This window comes from Pezoporus flaviventris, unplaced genomic scaffold, assembly GCF_033815535.1.
Source record: "Pezoporus flaviventris isolate CSIRO_AGI_PZ_B2104156 unplaced genomic scaffold, CSIRO_AGI_Pfla_v1 ptg000013l, whole genome shotgun sequence".
NCBI lineage: Eukaryota > Metazoa > Chordata > Aves > Psittaciformes > Psittacidae > Pezoporus > Pezoporus flaviventris.
This window is the reverse complement of record NW_026892561.1, coordinates 36,279,145-36,291,355: the sequence shown is the minus strand read 5'-3', so window position 1 is coordinate 36,291,355 and position 12,211 is coordinate 36,279,145. Positions and strand designations below refer to the sequence as shown.

The 12,211-nt window shown below is 35.3% G+C and overlaps 2 protein-coding genes across 9 annotated transcripts in view; both read right to left on the bottom strand.

Moving 5' to 3' along the window:
• PLAAT1 (phospholipase A and acyltransferase 1) overlaps positions 1-12,211 on the bottom strand; it is a 118,487-nt gene that overhangs the window by 19,980 nt on the left and 86,296 nt on the right. The window lies entirely within an intron of this gene.
• OPA1 (OPA1 mitochondrial dynamin like GTPase) overlaps positions 1-12,211 on the bottom strand; it is a 53,331-nt gene that overhangs the window by 14,018 nt on the left and 27,102 nt on the right. For all 8 annotated transcript variants that reach the window (XR_009743231.1, XR_009743233.1, XR_009743232.1 and 5 more), the window contains 8 exons: positions 10,319-10,484; positions 9,633-9,785; positions 8,907-9,015; positions 8,273-8,352; positions 7,006-7,146; positions 5,984-6,100; positions 4,535-4,628; positions 3,256-3,366 (listed from right to left, as the gene is read on the bottom strand). Coding sequence is in view for 4 of the 8 variants with exons in the window: in XM_061452802.1 (XP_061308786.1) it covers positions 3,256-3,366; positions 4,535-4,628; positions 5,984-6,100; positions 7,006-7,146; positions 8,273-8,352; positions 8,907-9,015; positions 9,633-9,785; positions 10,319-10,484 (971 nt within the window). In the remaining 4 variants the exon portion in view is untranslated. The remainder of the gene's footprint in view (positions 1-3,255; positions 3,367-4,534; positions 4,629-5,983; positions 6,101-7,005; positions 7,147-8,272; positions 8,353-8,906; positions 9,016-9,632; positions 9,786-10,318; positions 10,485-12,211) is intronic.

Sequence of the window (12,211 nt, the reverse complement as noted above, 5' to 3'; positions counted from 1 at the left end):
ACAGAATTAAAGGATATGTTCTGACTAATCCATCTTCTAAGGTATCCTGGGCTCACTTAAACCATGACGTAAGGTATTGTAGAAACAAAGGGTAATTAATATTTAAAAATAGAAAACAGGAAAGCTTTGTATAGAGCTACACACACTTGTGTATAACACAACCATAGGCATTTGAAAGGACTGACTTACCACCATTAGATACTATATTCTCCCTACAGCCACAATCAGTGCCTTAAAGCCCGCAGTACGAACAGGGCAGTACTGACAAGAAAGTGGAAGTATTTATGGGTGGAGATTCTCCTTTTAAAATGAAAACATTTACCATTGTACTTTTAGCTCCCTCTACCCTATTTTACTTCTTGCAGAATCTAGCACATAGTATATTTAAGATATTGATTTAACTAAGCATATAGTAAAATATAAGTTGTGTGGAATACGTTTCAAATAAAAATATTTTGTTCTTCAGCAATGAAAGCAATCAAGATGCATGTGCAAATCGGAAAGTAAACGTAATTCTTCCTGTTGCTGATGATGCTATCCCAAGATAGGGTGAAAGACCTGGGTATGTTCTTCAACTGACAGACAACTTTCGTGAAGAACTTCAATATAAATAATGCACCAGAGTTGTGAGAGAGGCTGGAAAAAACTGCATTAAACCACTGTGGAAGGGAATGCACTACAAGGAATTACTGTAAAAAAAAAACCCTATCCGATTAAAAACCAGGAAGCATAACAATACAACTGTATAAATTCATAATGCAGATACATTTTGAATACTGCATGCAGTTCTGCTCTTTCATCTCAAATAATTTAGCAGAATTAAAAAAAGGAGAAAGAGTGGCAAGGTTGACTGAAGCTATGAAACAATGTCCATGCAAGGAAGCAACTACACAGATGATAACTTTTCAAGTCAAAAGAAAAAGAAAGAGGGAGTGCAGGTAGCATAAATACCTATGAAGTCATGAGTGGCACAGAAAAATGAACAGAGAAAGATTACTGAGTATTTTTCCCAGTGCAAGAACTGAGGAGAACCAAATGAAACTGGCAGGTGGCTCAAAAACAAACAAAAGGAAGTACTTTTTCCACACAATGTGTAGTTAAACTCTGGAACTAATTGCCACAGGATGTTGTGGATGCCAAAGTTTACATGAGTTCAAAAAGCAATTAGAGAAATTCACCGGAGGGGGAAAACACATCCATGAACGGCTGTTAATCACAAAGATATTACCAGAGGATTAGGAAATCTTGGAGCCACAGACTGTCAGATGCTGAAAGAGCACACCAGGCAAGTACTACTGTATGCTTAACCTGTTCTTATAGTGTTCTGTAAGTACCCACACCTGCTCATTGCCAGAGGTAGGACTGGGATACACCAATCACAAGCCTCTTTCAACACAGGAATTCTTACGGGTTGATTATATTCTAGGACATTTTTAAGTAACTTTTTCCAGCTCAGCTATTCATCTTCTGCTCTGCCCACTTTTGCATGCTATGATCCTGTCTTCCAGATGGTCTCTAGTCCTAGGGCTTATTTCCATAAACTTAGTCATTTTTCACTGGTAAAAGTATCATGATTATATTTATGATAAGGAGCACATTTACATCACATTTAAAGCCTTTTTTTTTTGAAGAAAAAGTACCATTTAGTATATTATAAAATACATAATTTGTTAGAAACTATTCAAAAAATCTGTTTACACTCTTTAAGATATCTATAATGAAACCTGGGAAGTATACACCAGGAAGCAGCCAGACTCAGAGCCTAAGGAACTGTAACGGAAAATTTATATATAGGGTTAAAACACCAGTCAAGGCTATAGAACACAGACAACAAAACTTGTTCAAACGAGTTTTATGTTTTATATGAGTTTTCATTAGGGGACTGGGCCACCCATGTTAGAAACCACTTGATATTAACCAGTACCCTGAGCAAACAAAACACTTACATTAGTCTTTTAATGCTTAAGCACTGGAACAGAAGCAAGACAGTGCTGCCATATCATCAGCAACAGGAGGAAGCTTCCTCCTATAACTAAATAATTTAGATTTGCAAGTAGTTTCTAATCAGGAAGTGAATCCCAGCCTTATATTTACAAATTTAGACTGGAAATTAAAAGACTGTATGTAACCATCAGAGAAATGATATCCTGAAAGCTGTTTCCAGTATGAACAGCAAGTCCCATGAAGTTACCTATTTAAAAATGGAGCTCAAGATACATGAATGAGCTGAATAATATAAACACAGCTGCCTGAAACAGAGAGAGACTGGAATTCATGATTCAGGAAATCCCTTCCATTCCACTCCTAATTAAAATACAAATACTTTATGAATGCATGTTGTGGGAGTCGGGATTTTTTTTTTTTCCTTAATTGCAGTCCTGATCACTACTAAATGCAGTAACAAGGAAATTACTTGTACAGCCACCTGAGAGTTCAATGCTCTATGCTATCAAAAACTGTCTCAGGAGTATAAGGAAAATGCAACACAGAAAAGCACTCTATTCACTAAGGGAAAGACAAAGAAATCCCTGCCATAAAAGTTATACCCATTTAGCAATAAAAGCATGCAGAAAGTAGAGAGGACATTGCAGATTTGACTACAAAGCTAAGCAGTGGCAGTTTAAAATATTCCCAAAGGTACAATAAAACAGACCATGCCATCATACACAGTTTTATGCTGAATAGTAATTATTTCCTTAGAATAATAATTGCGGTATGTATGACCTGAATCTAAAGAAACATGGTGCAGTGATGGCGTTTTCTCTACACAGTGATTTATGAAATGAATACTACAAACTTGAAGCATATATGCTAATATGCAGGCACCTAAGGTTATAAATATACAGACAGGCTGCTCTTACAGGTCTAGCCTTAGTTTACAAATAATGACCCCAGATGTTATTGCTTTGAGATGGGAGGTTATTTCTGTTGCTGCTGTGAAGCAAAATTGACAATGCAAAAAAATCTAAGTTGATTTCAGTGCAAAATAATAAAAGATTAACTTAAACATTATGTATTTGCTAGTGCTCCTTTACATTGCATATTCAGTGTAAATTATGTTGTTTTATTACGTTACACTACCATCTCTACATCTGAATCAGTAAGATCTCACTGTATTTAAGAAAAATTCCATTTGTGATATCAATTAAATGCTTGAACGTGAACAACCCGTATCACATTAAATGTTCTAAGGACAGTGGTCAGAATTTGCTTCATTTCAAACTAGTTCCAAGACACTATAGAGTAGGTACTTACTGAGATCCTCTGCAAGCTGGACCCTCTTGCCAGTTAGGAGCTTCACCTTTTTTTCATTATCCTCAGCAAAATCTTCAAGCACTTCTTTTACATTCTTCTCTAAGCGCCTTACTGTAAAAAGACCCCAAAACAACAAACCAAAAAAAAAAAAAAGTGAGTGGTAATACTTGCATCTGTCATGACCTAAGGCCAAAATTTTTGGAAGGTCTGTGGGAGAAGTAGTGTATGTTATCAGAGAAACTAATGTGATTAGAGAAAAGGCAAATTTCTGAATACACAAGCCCCTTGTTTGGGCCATTAAGTAACATATTTGCTATCAAAATCACCCTCATCAGACAAACCAAGGTCAAGTCAATTAAAAGGTGAAACATAGAAAAGTTACTAATAGTAGCAGAATGTGGTATTGAAGGATTGGTGACAGAGGGGTGCTGCTGTATATACACGGCTAAGAGGAACCAAAACCTCTTTAAGGCAGCATTATATACATCATAACATTCATATCCTTGCCTTTCATACTTTGGGGGAGTACCTCCTAACGAAACTTCCTAATTTCATTGCAGCAGTTTTCAATGATGTAGGTGATTCGAGACAGAACCTAGCTTTCCACATTAGGGTAGCATGGAGGGTAACATGCATCGCATGACAAAGCTCAAACCTTTTACTTGAACTTTCTTCAAGAAGAGGCTGAAAACTATTTTACAGATCAAAGGTTGTTCTTAGTAGTTGTTCCATAGCACTAGCCACTTGCTACCGAAATGATGATTTATAAGGAAGCTGCTGTTGTATAAGCTTTTCTTTTTTTTAGATATTTTTGGATATTTCTTTAGATAGTTCTTTTTTTTTAGATATGAAATGGCAGATTTTGCATGGCTTTAAAAAAAAAAAAATCCATTAGAACTACTTCTTATATCAAACATTTTTAAATTAAAATCTACAGACAGATTGACCTGAGGTAAAAAAAAATTAAAAATAGGAAAATAGTCACTATTTGTTGAAGTTCTTTCTGCCTGGAAAAAGATATTGACGACTGACATCACACAAGCTAAAAATATTTTAAACTGGCGAGTATCTTAATTATTTCACATTCTATTTATACTCAATCCTTCTGTGTAAATAGAATGTCAAAATCTATTTACTCTACATCTTTAAATTATCCTAGCCAGGACACAAAAACCAGCCAGCCATGCTAAGCATGGAAAGAACATATAGCTAGACAAACACCAGAAAATTTCTAACCTTTTTTTTCGTTTCAAACACGTCAACTCACTATAAGCCTTACCTTCAGTGTTAGTAAGCTGCTGCCTCAGCGTATTTGCTGTAATTGCCAGCATTCGCTGTATTCGCCAGAAGAGGACAATATCATTACATTCAAGCTGAAATGAGGGAAGTTGTACTGTCAGACCTCTGATACCCAGTGAAGATTCTACACTTACAAGAATCTCTTGACATTTTTAATGGCAACTGTAAGCCCATGTATACATATCCTGATCTTGCACAAAAATACCACAGAATAACTGGTGCAGGGAACAAGGAAGCACACCAAAACCACTTCTCAAGAACCATGTCCCTTACTTAGTATACCCCATCACCTTTACATAGACTATTTTCAACAGAAAAAGCCACATCAAGGAATACCACAGAAAAACAATTTGCACACACCACATGCAACCTGGTGAGTATAATCTAATGCTCACTGAAGCACCACACTTGTTCATAGCAAACACATTAAAAGACAAACACCTGAACTCCCTGACTGTCATGACTCCCCGTCTGAGAAACACTTCTGAATACAGTGCTGTGTCAACTGTGTATTTGTTAACAGAAGAGACAGTTTCTACATCTGCAAGGATGGCAGGTACTAACTTCCCATTACAACATCTTATAAAGCCAGTTACAGATACAGGAGGTTAAGTGTCACAGAGAGGTAGCTCTCTGAACTCATTTTTTCAGGTCTTACAGGCAAAGGTATTTCTACAGTAGTAAAGATTTCTGGCTCCAAGGGGATCACTTTTTCTCATTAAAAAAGAAAAGCAAACTCCACAGAATATGAGGAGCTCTACCTTTCCCATATTTTTTTTTGATTTAAAAAACAGTTTTCTTTGTGCAACTTTGTACATACTGTCATTGGTTGCATTTGGGTTTACAAAACTGGAAAGTTATTTAAAAGACCTGTCTGTAAGCTAAGCTCCACAGTTGTTTGTTGGGTTGTCTTTTGTTTTGTTTGGAAGGTTTTTGTTTGGTTTTGGATTGGCTTATTTTTTCCTCATTAATCACATGTGGTTCCAAGTTCTAAACACTTATTTATCATACCTCATAAAACCCCCTTAGTTCATGTTTTTAAAATTTTCTGAATTTTTGGTATCAGTGAGGTAAATAATTATCAATGGGAAAATAGGAGAAAGGGATACCAACAAGATACCAATAGCTGTACAATGCTTCTTTTAACAGTATATTTTCAAGACACATCAGTAAGTAACAAATGTTTAGGTCATGGCTGATACCATGACCATGGCTGGTCATTTTATATAATTACCACCAGGATGGCATTTTATCAATTACAAGCCTCACGTAAAACATGTCTAAGAACACCAGCTATCTTAAGGTAAAGGATATAAAAGAAAGGTCAGGCTAGTTTAAAAGTATTTGTAGATTTATTTTTTTTTTTTTTATTTAACTGAGATGGAAATATTAAGCCAAACAACCAGCGTGTATCTATACTTCAATTTACCTCCGAGTCCACAAAATGCCTCTGGTAATAATAAAAGCCTCTTCGACATAGATTGCAGTGGTTCAAAGCAGTCTTCAGAAAATATCTTCTATAAATTTGGTGCCATGTGTCTTTAATCTAGGAAAACAGAGCTTAATTTTTACTAAATAAATACATACATACGCTATCATGCATAGTTTAACGGTCACATTTAATTTCAAAATGTAACTCCAATTTCCACTATTCCTGTCATGTAGTATACATTTAAATATTTCTCAGCAATTTGTCTGCAACTGGGATATGATTAATGTCTTAGCTACATTTGGCAAACATTACAGTTGATTGCCAATTTTAAAATCTACTATTCCATGCTTGCAACATAACTGAATGCTTAAAAATATTGTCTGCAGCTGAAATACATTTAAATTATATACTACAAAACAGGACAAATTGTTCTGCTCTTGGCATGACGTAATCTTTAAGATGGAGAATACATTTCTGAGTTCTACCTATTAGTTTATCAATTAAACCTGATTGAGCATAGAGAAACATTTAATGGTCTTACGTAAGCAAGTATTTGTAACTTTTCTTGATTAGGCTTATTTATGTTCCAGTTCTTCACAATCAAGTATGCATATAGATATGTCTCTTACAAAAAAATAAAAAAATAAAATAAAAGAAAATTTAAAAAATATTCTCACATAGAAGACGTGGATCATTACTCTGACCTTTACAAAAAGGTATGGTAAGTGCTGTATAGGAAAGAGGCAGCAAGTATTTAAATAACTCTTCTATCTTGAATAAGTACATGCATCCATGTTAAGAAAAGGTAGCCAGGTACTGTAGAAAATAAATGCGTTGTACTGCATTTGTCTAGCAGCCAAGTGTGTGAATTGTGTGCAAGCAGTCATTTAGTAATTAATTTGGAAACATCTGGATTACAAATTCAGTATTTAGAGGGAGTCTTTTGCATGCTATCTAGAAAGAACATCCAAATGTTCACAGGGTGCTTCCATATGTTTTGTTACAAATCTGCATCTTACCAGACACGGATCCACTGTTACTCCTCTTGCTTCAAGATTCTTTCTGACAGTTGTCACTTCATCATTTGCCAGATAAGCTGCATGTTCTTCACTACATTTGATTAATTTCTCAAGTTCATTTTTTGTTTCATTACGAATATTCTAGAATAAAAATGTTTAGTTAGAAGTAATTCTTACAGACTCAAAGATCATCAGCACCTCCTCAATAAACAGTCTACCTGCTTGATAAGCCAGAATTGAAAGTAACTTTGACACTTTTAATTATTAAAGTGACTGAAAAGGGTACTTGCACAAAGACATTTAGAATACAATGCTTTTAAATAGATAATTCACAGTCAGTTTTTCACATTTTTTTCTTCTCACTGTGCACAGAAATGCAGAAGAGGAAGAGATAGGTGAAAAAAAATAAGCCAGAGGCATTAGCCTCCTTTCTGTTCCATGAACATCCGCTAGTGGAGTTTACATTCATATAATCACCTGTGATACTCATGAGAATTGTCACTTTTCCCCAATAGCTAGCAAGAACTCTCCATGGATTCATCCCTTTAATTTGCTGTTTGTTATACTCAAATAAGATAGGTTGAAGTCACCGTCTTTCTCCCATACCTGGCTCCATACAAGTTGACTGTAAAGCTCCTTCCTCTGAAACAATTATTTTAAACTCTACTTACAGCTTTAAAGTATGACTGAGTTTGACAAATACCTAGAAAAAGTAATATTAAAAGCCCATAATCTCAGCACTGAGCAGAACATGGTATTTAAATTTAAAAGAAATTTCCAAAAGCTATAAGCAAACAAGAAGAGAGGTCATGGTGAAAAAACTTATTCAGAAGATACAACTGTGTGACTATCCCATTACATACTAATCAAATCCAAATGGAGCATGACAGAAAACTGCAGGGACTTCTGCTTAAAAGGCACCCTTGGAAAGCACAGAAAAGAATAGGGCAGTTTCCATCCTGTTTCTTTCTAATGAAAGAATTTAATATTCATGTCAATGATATAGTAGTAAAGATGTAAGCCAGCTGAAGAATGGAGAACAGTTTACAAACCAGTATGTATCTGCAATATGAACAAAGTACATGGAACTACCTGTGGTGCTCTATTTAAATAGATGAATACTAAAACTAATTGCAAAATATTTAAAAGTTATTTTAAACTTTTTTTTAATCATCTAAATATAGAGTGAAGAGGATCGGTATTTTTTAAAATTTGCTAACTAATAATCAAAATATTCAAAAGGTAGTGAACTATCTTTTCCTTTTACCTGTTCTTTGGTGCGGCCTATCCAGTATAACCACCTTTTTTTCCAGTCTGGACCCACCATATCTTCAATAACAGATTCAGCTAAAAAAGAAAACGTGATATTAAGTATCACTCAAAATACCTGTAACCAGCCAAATTTATAGTTCTAAAATTAGGTAGATCAAGAATAGACATTTTATGTTTAAGAATGTAAGATATGCTATACTGAGGCAAGTCAGAAGTTTTCTGCTTAAAGCAAAAGTTGATGTCTTTTATTAAAATATAAAAATGACTGCAACCTGTAGTTAAAAAAAAAAAAAAAATAAAATAATCTTACCTTGTTGCAACTTGCATCAAAAATAATTATGCTTGATAACCACAGATGGGCCAGCTACTTTCCCTGAATTTATCCTACTCTTCTACATGTGAGTTTATACCTTTTTTGACTCTGCAGATCTCTATTACTTGTCTTTCAGCTTCCTCATCGCAAAAGACCTACCTTTTGAGGCGGCATTTTGCTAAACATTTCTATCATTGTTGGTACCATTTTGAACTGTCACCACTATCACAGTTGTGATAAAATAAAAGTTGCCCTGTAGTAAAGTGAACAAGATCTGGATTTGGTATACAAGAGTGGAATACATCACACAACTCACTGTCTTTGAGACGACTTTGGAGCGTCTCTTCCATAAAATGAATAGCTGCATCCCACTGCTGTTTATCAGATATTGACCGATCTTCTAAGGCATTATGCTGGATCACCCGCTGAAACACAGAACATCTTTTTAGCATAAAATAGATAATTTATCCAGAATTCAGTAAAACAAAGATTATTGACGTTCTCCTCATTTTTTGATTTCTATAAAAACCAGCATGTATTGGGAATACAGGATTTATTCAAGAGGCTTCTCAAAGCAGTGCCAAAATTCTTTTCTTGTGCCTTTAATTTGACTCTCTTCTATAGCCTAGCATAACTGACGTCAAAAATGCAACAAGCAATACGAAATCCCTCTGGATTACAGAATATATAAAGATGGTAATGAAATGCTGTTACTTTATATGGCTATACTTAGCAAATGCGCTGATGCTAAACAATTCTCACAAGATAGTCCTTTGGCAGCCAGAAGATTATGGAGGACTTTCTCCTGAACCAACCTAAATAATTTTATTAGCTGATATTTAGGGCAATAGTTAACATAAGGTAGTAGTAAAATGAATTGAGAAACGCCAAATTAGAACATTATATAGAAAAGGAGAGATAGTCATATCTATCATTTAATGATTACATTAAAAGAATGCAGAAGTACTGAATATGCCACTTAAGTAAAAAAATTTCAACAGCACTTATCCAATAATGCAAAAAAAAATCCACTACATTATACCAGGCTATCCTCCGCTCTCTCATTCCATTTATGTCGCTTAATACTTTCTTCTTTGACAGCTTGTTTCAGTTTATCAAAGATATCATCATGCTCTTTTCCTTTTGGCTCAGTCATGAAACGGGAAAATTCTTCTTGCAAAGTCTCCCATGCCACCTAGAAAGTTAGCAAACAGTACCTACTGATACAGACCATTATACCATGCAACAGCTGATAATGGAACATTCATGACAATTCTTGCAAGTATGAAAATTTGCATATTTTCAAAAAACAATGTACAAGCAAAAGAGTAAGTCACTGACTTTTCTTTTGCTGCCTTATCTACCCATTACTAAGGAAGACTAAATTTCACCTTGCTATGTTGCAGCAAGTGGAATTCTCTTAAACTTGCATAAATCTATTACATAAATATACCTAGCTTGAAGGGTTTGTTTAACCTTTTAAGAGGGTTTGTTTTTTTTTTTTGTCTTTAGTATGGAAAATTCACCACAAGACCAAAATACAATGTTCCTAATGTATATGCTTCTCAACATCAAGATCTTGTTAGCCTTCTTTTACATGAAAGCTAGTTAGAAGAACTGCAGTGAGCCCTTCAAACCATCACCTTCTCTGGAGGTATGCTTTAATTTCATCAGGCTTTGCACAGATTTTTCTTATTTTTCTCTTTATTTAAATAGATAATTTCTCACCTCTACCGCTTTATTAGGTAGCTGCTTGTCAGTCCACTGCTTCAGTTTGATGTCCACAGTGGTGTTAAATGTCCCCGAGTTCATAGTCTGTGCTGCTGGAAGGTATATATTCTCAATCACATGAGTAGATACCCTTTCCCATAAAGTTTTCTGAAGAATCTCCTCCCTAAAATGCAAGTTGTAACACATATAATAACTTCCAGTGCAAAAGTGTCTAACAAGTATGCACTCCATTTGTTAGAAACACTGAGGAAACAAGGCTACAGAACAATGAAATACTCCCTTAACATCAGGACACTACTTCGACCAAAATCTGCTTGGAATTAAGGACACAAATGCATAATGTTTTCAGCAGCAGAGACAATTTCACAAGTTGACCTCTACTACTCTTATGGTTGCCACTGCACTGCACTGCACAACAGTTCCTTGCAGTCCTTAACCAGTATAACCATAGAGAGCTGTGTGTGCATATGCATGGCAGATGAGGGAAAGACAAGGGGGCAGATTGTAAAGCACTGAAATTATTTGACTGATGTCTCACACATGGAGAAACAAACTCCATGTGGGTTTTGTTTCTGTACTACTCTTGATTTGTTTGTTGGAACATGCTGTAGTTTTCCACCTGGGATTTTCATTGATTGTTCCCAGATCTGATAAACACTGAAGCAAGTTGAGAAGTCCAACCTTTTGCTAAAACGTATGTCGACATTCATTTACAAACGTTATCACATAACACTGTAAAACTAAGCACCACTTTCCTATATATGATGTGTTTCAAGAAGCAACAATGGAAACAACTTAACTTTAATCTTTTTAAATGACAATAAACTTTCTCAGGAAACTTCGCAGCTGCAGCAAGAAAACCCATCTGAGCCAGTATAACATGAAGCTGGTACCCACAGAGGCAGTCACGCTCCTTCTGCTCCTGCCCCAGTCTCCAGTACAGGTTTTGGCTTTCTTGCAGGTTCATTTTATCCTAGCTAAATCAGCTTACCATCAGGTCATATGAATGCCAGATTTGGTAGAATGGCAAAAGCTAAGAGCTGAAGAATAAAAACTACCTTTTTTTTGGTGGTACAAGACTATCAGATTCACTCAAGTCCTTTTCTTCCAAACGCTCCTAAGTTCAGGACACATGCTTCAACCCTGACAATGCCCCTACTCTAACCAGATTTGCAGACAATGACTGAAGAACTTCTCATAAATATCACTTCTCCACCCCCTTCTAAAATGGCATAATTGAAAATTTCTTTTGTGCTTAAAGCATCCTCTTTTTGAGATTCAAAAATTTTGAAGCTGTCCTTCTGACATACCAGCTTAAATGCGAATGATAGCCAGTAGTTTTCCTACTGTTGGAACACATTTTTGGCATACTTAGGATAGTAAAACTGTTTACACAAAACAAAAAGGAACTCAAACATTTAAATGTTGAAAGAACTCACTCTAAATAAAAACTAATTTTGCCACCAGTAAAAAAAAAAAAAAACCTCCTTAAAAAGCTTTGTTCAAAACAGGAGGACTTGGGCAGTGCTCAAAGATCAATTATTGATCATTCCTGATCATCATTAGAACTGTGGACATGACAAATTAATTTCACTTACAGGGTGTGCTGGAAACTGGCTGTTATGGATTTCACTACTTACAAATTCACTGTAGAAGGGCAGTCCTGCTATTAAGAACAAATGCAATCTCATTCCTTCTTTACTGACATGTCAATAAAAATACTCTTTTACTTTGCTTAATGCAATCAAACTTAATTGGAAGGAATGGAAATTTTAACAGGATGGAAACATTAGCATTCATCAAATGCACTGCTGATTTTAGGCTGCATATGATGGCTAATGGAAGCATTTTTTCACAACTTAGGTTTCCAGTTCTACTTTATAGTTTGTT